General features: G+C 42.5%; 1 protein-coding gene across 1 annotated transcript; it reads left to right on the top strand.

Annotated features, from left to right (window-relative positions):
• Window positions 1–372: 372 nt before the first annotated feature.
• LOC139660720 (sialoadhesin-like) lies at window positions 373–2,648 on the top strand. The gene is made up of 4 exons (XM_071538925.1): window positions 373–507; window positions 1,359–1,730; window positions 2,286–2,552; window positions 2,638–2,648. The coding sequence occupies exons 1-4, from the start codon at window positions 456–458 to the stop codon at window positions 2,646–2,648; spliced, it is 702 nt and encodes a 233-aa protein (XP_071395026.1). The 5' UTR covers window positions 373–455.
• Window positions 2,649–8,149: the final 5,501 nt, after the last annotated feature.

Here is an 8,149-nt window from a genome sequence, read left to right as displayed (position 1 = left end):
AGTCAGCAAAATACCAACCGGCACAGGTGAGCCAAAGCCCCGCCGTCCACCAGGCACCGCCACGGAAAAATAGAGCCCAAAATAGAGTGTTTAAGGGGGAGTTTTCCTTTAAGTGGAGATACAGGGTAGTTTGGGTGAGTATAGTTCTGATCAGTGTTCAGAGCGAGATTCAGTATGTCTTAACCATAATGCGTGCAAGCTTAACCAAATTGCTTGTATTCATATTCACTGTGTTTAGTTTGGTGGTAAAATTTAAGGGAAGTAACAATAATGGTAACAGTTCTTGGGAAAATAAAGAAAGGAGGAAGTAAGAAAGTGACATTTCCTACCTGACTTCAGAATCTGTCAGTCACACAGCCTATTAACCTCTTACTCACCACTGCTGTTCGGTCTTACACCGTTTAAAGGCAGGAGAAGAAGAGTGAACAGGTTGAAAGACACAGAGGAGAGTAAGGATGGAGGTTTGGGCCAAAAAGATTCCCTGGGGCTTTGTGCTGCTTCTGGCTGGTAAGAGCACAGCATGTTACTGTTGTTGGTGTTTTGAGTTTTGTATAAACTGTACACATGCTGTCAGCTGACAAGACCAGATCTCTAAAATCCTCTCATTAACTAAGTCTTCATTTAAACTGTTGCTGTTTTTGGTCAAAATAATCTTCAACAATATAACAAATCATAAGAAATAGAGATTTTATTCTGTTTTCTGGCGCTCGACTTCCTCACTGTTGGTTACCTGTACTGATGGTGACAGAAGAACTGAAGCTTTTTCTACTGTTGAGCTCCTTGTACATTTATCCACATCCTGTATATAAAATGTAATCTCACGTTTTCCTTTGTATTCACATTTTCCTCTCATTTCTCATATATTTAGCCTATATTTTATAATTTTTGACTTATTTCAGACTGCACATATTTCATGTCTTGTGCTATGTTTTAAAATAATGCATATCTTTCATTATTTTCTCTTGTTAGGGTTAGTTCCACAGCTACTAATGCTGCTATTTTTGCACAACCTCTTAATACTGTAATCCATGCTTTTCCTACTTCCATTCATGTATTTCTAGTTATCATGTTGTAGTATTGAAACTATTGGTTGTGTATTATTAATATTTGCTGCTGCAACAACCCAATTTCAACACAGCGATCAAGTTTTATATAATTTAATTTTATCCCTGTGCCATGTGTGCCACCACGACTACTGCCTGCACAGACTTGGTGTGTGAATAAAATGATTCTGATTCAGTTTTCCAACATGTCGTGTTTAAACCCAAGTTCTTCTTCACTTTCCTCCCAGAAAGAGTCCAGGGGCTGCAGTGTCATCCAGCAACTCTGCTAATTCAACATCCTGCTCTTTCTTCCAGGCGCTCTGGGTCAAGGTGTGAACTATCCAGGTCCTATTTGTGCTGTGAAAGGATCGACTGTAACCATCCCCTGCTCCTTCACACCCATGAAGGACTTTGTGCAGCAGAACAGAAGAGTTTCTCTGAGGATAGTGAGGGTTGTCTGGTGTCAGAACCATCTGATTTGCCATGGCAGCACTCCATCAGTGTACGACAGCAACTCTACAAACAAGAACCACCGCTACCGATATCTGGGAGACTTCAGCAGAAACTGCACTTTGCAGATTATGAATATACAATTAAGAGACTCAGCGTCTCACCGCTTCAGAATGGAAGCAGATAACAGCAGAGGACACTTTGCTGGGCAACCAGGAGTGAATGTCACAGTCATTGGTAAGGGAATCATATTATGCTAATGCTGAGACTAATATTTCAATTAAATTGTCCCTCAAGGGTAGATATGTTCTGCAGCCAGGGTTTAAAAAATATATTAACATTGATGCTAATACTTTATTTTACTTAACCTTTATGTAACCAGGTTTGCCCCATTGACAATTTTCTTATACCTTATCTTTTAATTTTCAATACTAATACTAATATTACTGCTACAAATACTACTACTACTACTACTACTACTAATAACAATAATAATATTAATACTAATACAAACACTAATACCACTAATACTACTACTGCTACTACTACTTATTTTTCTGCTACAACTACAGCTACTACAGCTACTACTACTACTATTACTACTATTTATAAATATAGTTATATAGCACTTTAATTCACAAAGCTACAAAGTGCTGTTAAGTCAAAGGAGCAAAACATACATCATTAAGTATTTTAATGGGTATTAACAGTCTTAACAGGTCCTTGACCAATCAGGCTCAAAAACCATGAATTAAAAATATTATAAAAATATGTTGTTAAAATTAATTGCAGATGGCTTTCCAATGAGGATCTCCAGCTCCAGCAGTGAGAGAGTGGTGAGAGCGGGCGGCAGAGTCACACTGAGCTGCACTTCATTCTGCTCTTTCCACCAATTGGACGTCACCTGGTACAGAAATGGCCACGCCCTCTCTGAGACCGGCCCCGCCCTTCAGCTCAACCCTCTGACCGCGACAGACTCTGGGGATTACTCCTGTGCTTTGAAGACCGGCGAAAAAACCCGCTCCCACCCGTACAGCCTGTATGTGGAGGCTGATGGAGGTTTGTTCATTTTCTATTTAATTGTTATTTTATTTTAGTTTTTCTATTTCATTTTTATCTACTTAATTCATCTTAATTAATCCAGGAAAGTTTTGAGCGAGCCTGCATGCGGTTTTCCAGCTCCACCCTGATTCACCTTCATCTCCACCTCTCCTTCATCACTGAAGTAATCAATGAAGGATCAGAGCTTTCACTTGTAACCATCTACAATATTCCTTAAAACAAGAAACAAGTGAAAAATCCTATCAGTAGAGTTAAACCCATTTGTCTCCAATGAATTTTTCTAGAATCAAGTGTCAGTATGTTGAAGAATTTTCAATTCAATTCAACTTTATTTATATAGCACTTTACACACAACACAGTTGATCCAAAGTGCTTTACAACACACACAGAGGAAAGATAAAAACAAAAGAAGAACAAACACAATAATAGAGGAGAAAAATCAGAGTGATGATAAATAATAATAATAATAATAATAATAACAGTAAAGGCACATGGTCACACAGAGCCCAAAGTGGCAATAGAGACTTAAGGGGGAATACCCGAGGTAGTTAAGCCAAGTTAGGCACAGTTAAAAGCTAGATAGTAGAAGTGTGTTTTAAGATGACTCTTGAAGATCTCAGTAGTGGGGGAGAATCGGATGGTGGGAGGAAGAGAATTCCAAAGTTTAGGGGCAGCAATAGAGAAGGCCCTGTCCCCATAACACTTAGTCCTGGATCTCGGGACAGACAGAAGTCTTTGGTCAGACGATCTCAGTACTCTGACAGTGTGATATGGGGACAGGAGTTCTGTAATGTAAGAGGGGGCGAGACCATTTAACACCTTGTAAACAAACAACAGGATTGATTTTAAAATCAATTCTGTAACAGGCAGCCAGTGTAGGGAGGCAAGAATGGGAGTAATGTGCTCCCTCTTTTTTGACCTTGTCAAGACTCTTGCTGCTGCATTTTGGACTAATTGAAGACGGGATAAACAAGACTGAGTGATACCAAAATATAATGAGTTGCAGTAATCAAGGCGGGATGATATGAAAGCATGGATGACTTTCTCCAGGTCAGAAGTAGAGAGAATTGATCTGAGTTTGGAGATGATGCGGAGCTACATGAAGCTTGTTTTTACTACGTGATTGATTTGTTTGTCAAACTTTAAACCTGAGTCAAATACGACTCTAAGATTTTTTGCATGCGGTTTAACAGAGGGGGCCAATGGGCCAAGATGAGGAGAAATACTGCTGGTCAAATGCTGTGGTCCAAATAAGATAACTTCAGTTTTATTCTCATTGAGCTGAAGAAAGTTTGCAGCCATCCAGGTTTTGATGTCATGAAGACAGTTATTGAGGTCAGTTAATTTGTTGTAGTTATTAGGCTCTAGGGGGAGGTAGATCTGTGTATCATTTGCATAACAGTGAAAGGAAATGTTGTGTTTCTGAATAATGTGGCCTAGCGGTAGCAAATAGATGGAGAACAGGATTGGACCAAGTACGGAACCTTGGGGGACACCACAGGACATGGGGGCAGAGGAAGAAGATGAGTCGCTAATAGAGACACTGAAAGATCTGTTAGATAAGTATGAATAAAACCAGTTTAAGGCAGAACCGGAGACCCCCACCCAATGGCTTAATCTGTGAATGAGAATGGAATGATCTACTGTATCAAAGGCTGCAGTTAGATCTAGGAGCAAGAGGACAGAGCAGTTACCTGAGTCAGCAGCTAGAAGCATGTCATTCGTTATTTTCAGTAATGCAGATTCAGTACTGTGAAGAGCTCTGAAACCAGATTGGAATTTTTCAAAAATGCAGTTTTGAGCCAGGTGGGACAACAGTTGGTTAAATACTACTTTCTCAAGGATTTTAGAAAGAAAGGGGAGTTTGGAGATTGGTCTGTAATTATTGAGGACTAAAGGATCTAGATTCTGTTTTTTTAAAAGTGGCTGGACCACTGCATGTTTGAAAGATTGGGGAACATGGCTGGTTTCCAGAGAGCTATTGATAATTGAGAGAATGCTGGGGCCGATGGTGTCAATAACTTCTTTGAAGAGTTTCGTTGGAATAATGTCGAGAGAACAGGTGGAGGTCTTCATAGAGGAGATAATATGATGAAGTTCTGGTAAAGTGATGGAATTCAGGGAATTTAGGACTGCAGTGTTCTCAGAGGAGATGGTTAGGCTATTTACTGATGGACTAATACTAGCTCTGATATCTAGTACTTTGTCTCTAAAGAAGTTTAGAAAATCCTCACATTTAGAGACAGACACTTCTAAGCAGGCGGTGGGAGTGGAGGAGGAGACAGAGTTTAAGACACTAAAAAGTACCCTGGGATTATGGCAGTTTTTGTCAATAAGATTGGAAAAGTATTGAGCCCTGGCATTTTTGACAGCCAGCTGGTATTCATTCAAGAGATCCTTCAGAATTTGAAATGAGATCTGCAATTTATCTCGCTTCCACCTCCCCTCTCCCCTTCTGCATGCTCTCCTTATTTCTCTAATATTACTGTTATTAAGCCATGGTGAGCCCAAAGGCTTACGTTTTTTAGTTTTGACTGGTGCAACAGAATCAAGGGTGGCCGAAACAGTATTGTTGAATAGTGAGACAAGTTTCTCTGTGCTCACATGAGATGGTGCAGCCTCGATTCTGGTAGTGGTGGAAGCCTCTCTATAGGCTTCTGCAAACCTAGTGGCAGTGGAAGAGTTTAGGATGCGGGAGTGGAGAAGAGCAGGGCGGACAGGAGAAGCGTGTGGCAGATCGAAGTCAAAAAGGATTGCCCTGTGATCAGATAGGTGAAAAGCTTCTATCACAGGGTTGGAGATAGAGAGACCTGAGGACAGAACTAAATCTAGGGTATGGCCTTTAACATGGGTTGGGCCATTCACAGATTGTTGGAGACCAAAGGATTCAAGTAGATTTATAAAATCACGAGTCATGGCTTCAGAGGGACAGCAAATGTGGATGTTGAAATCTCCGAGAATGAGAATATTGTCGTATTTCGTAGCAATGTGGGAGAGGAGATCAGAGAATTCACTGATAAAATCAATATTGGGCTTAGGGGGTCTGTATACTAGTAGGCAGAAAACCGACGGGGTGCTATCTATCACAAAAGCCAGAAATTCAAAAGATGAAAAGGGGCCTATAGAGATGATGGAGCACTTGAGGGCATTTTTGTGAATTACGGCAACCCCACCACCTCGTGCATGTGACCTGGGTTGATGAAAGTGAGAGTAGCCTGAAGGAGTGGCTTCAATGAGAGGGGAGAGGTCATCAGGGGTGAGCCATGACTCAGTGATGAAGAAACAGTTTAGATTTTGGGACACAATAAAATCTTGACAGATAAATGATTTGTTTGACAGTGATCTCACATTTAGCAGACCGTATTTGGAGGGGGGGGGGGGGGGGGGGGGGGGGGGGGGGGGGGGGGCGAGGATGGAGTTATAGTGTGTGTAATGGTAATAAGATTGTCATAATTTACTGAACGGGATATTTTGGAGACAGGAGTACGGTGTCTGAGTGTTAGACAGATTGGGATGTGATTTACAGGTAGAGCAGGTGAAGGTGAGTTTGACAGTCCATGCCCCATGATTGGTAGGGGATGAATTTGGCCAGATTTTGGATCAATTTCACTTGTAACAGGAACCCTACCATTAAATTTACAGTAGCAGTGAACATTATTTGGAGTGTGGGTTACCTCATGGTGGCATGGACTGACTCAGACAGTCTGACGGGCATTTTGCAGGTTAACCAATGCATAGTCAATGTTTGCAGAGAGCAGCTTTGCTCCATGCCGGTTTGGATGAAGTCCGTCGGGTCTGTACAGTTGACTATGGTTCCAGAACAGGTCGAAATTGTCAATAAAGTCCAGGTTCATTCGTGCTGCACTGCATTCTCCTTTCAGCCAGGTGTGCAGTGATAGTAAACGGGAAAAACGGCCACAGCCCCGCCCAAGGGTCGGGATTGGACCAGATATAAGAATGCGTTTCCCAGTGTCCTTTAGGGCAGAGATGAGTTGTTGAAAGTCCGCACGGAGGATTTCCGACTGTTGATTGCTGACGTCAGAGTCAGTCGAGGTGACCACAGGAGGCTCGGCGGTGGCGGGATGGGAGACGGCCGCTGCAGCAGAGGAGGAACCTGGTGCGCTGTTGTCGTTGTAGCCAGCGGTGGATAGAGCGGGTAAGGTGCAAGCAGCTGCGGGCGCAGCTCTTCCAGACTTCGGGCCAGCAGCGGAGCGTGGGTCGATGGCTGCATCCACGGAGAGATCCGCTGGATGCATCGGTGCTTCGCTCTGTAAAATCGTGAAGGGGTTTGAAAGATTGAGGGGAGGTGGTGAGACTGCCTGGTGACCATTCTTCTTCTTGCGGCCCCTGACCACTACCTCTGTCCAGGTAGCCGGGTGATTGGGAGTCGAGCAGGAGGAGGGTCGTGGACGGGTTAGTGGATCCCACAGAATGGTGTCGTATATAGCCGAGTTCATCGCTGATATCTTTTTAGCTTGAAAAGAGGCGGTGTTAATGAAGCTGGACAAGAGACCATCTTTCTTTTTCAGCTCATCCGAGAGTCTACGGATGTCCTCCTTGAGGTTGGTTATGCTGCTGTTCGCCTTCTGGAACAGTCATCACAGGGTATTGTGTCTGATCCAGCTACAATCGGATTATTGTGAGGGAGAAGGATGTCAGTCTCTCAAGTGGTAAACCACAACTGACACAGGCAAGAGAAGTCCGGAGTCTTGGAGAGATACGACCCGACGAAAGTCTTGGAGCAGCTAGCTACTTTGGCTAAAAACAAGCCGGTGCTAGCTAGCAGCCGGTGCTAGCTAGCAGCAGATATCGCTAGTGGTACACACACACTACGTCCGTTCGCTGTCAGTGTACTCCTTTGACACACTGGTAGTTGAATAATCCTGCGTTCTACATACCAAGATGAAGATGCAGTTTTGAAGAATAAGGCAGATCACTCCACAAGTCCCAGGAAAACGATTCAAGAAACTTCCTGAAACAAGTTGGCCTTTCACTCTTTTTTCTGAAAATTAAGATTGTAAGACTCACTACCAGATGACATGACTTGTTCAGATGGATATGTTTTGCAGCGTACTCTCGTTTTGGACACTGAGGTCTAAAGGCCACAGGAAAGAGACGAGGCTTTTTCATCAAACTTACCGGCAGGTTTGGCGTGACGTTCGGGGCAGATACCGTCACAGTACGGTGTTTTCTCATTCGTAAACATGAAATACCGGGTCGTTATTAGCGTTAACGTTTTCCCCGGACTCCCACCCCTTTTGATCATTTGCATATTGTGAAAGCGATTCATAAAAGCACACTGCAGCGCACAAAACACCACCTGCTCTAGTCAGACCATATATTGTACCAATTAAAGTAGCACTTTACATTACTGTACACAAATTGCAGGGTAATAACTATTTAATCTCATATTGTTGATCAGATTTTGTCTCTCTGTCTCAAATCTGAGAATATATTTATTGTCAGATATGATTTTCCCCAGAATTCCATGACTATCTGTATTGTAGGTAGAGCGATAACAGAGAAACTATGATCAGAACAGTCATTCTTCTACATTCTCTAATTGTGTTAACTTCTTGTAAATGAAATAACGT

This window comes from Centroberyx affinis, unplaced genomic scaffold (assembly GCF_046629955.1).
Source record: "Centroberyx affinis isolate AG114_WGS23_722 - 3 ecotype Tasmania unplaced genomic scaffold, CSIRO-AGI_Caff_v1 ptg003372l_1, whole genome shotgun sequence".
Taxonomy (NCBI): domain Eukaryota; kingdom Metazoa; phylum Chordata; class Actinopteri; order Beryciformes; family Berycidae; genus Centroberyx; species Centroberyx affinis.
Note: the sequence above shows the minus strand (reverse complement) of the source record. Positions and strands in the feature narration are given on the sequence as shown.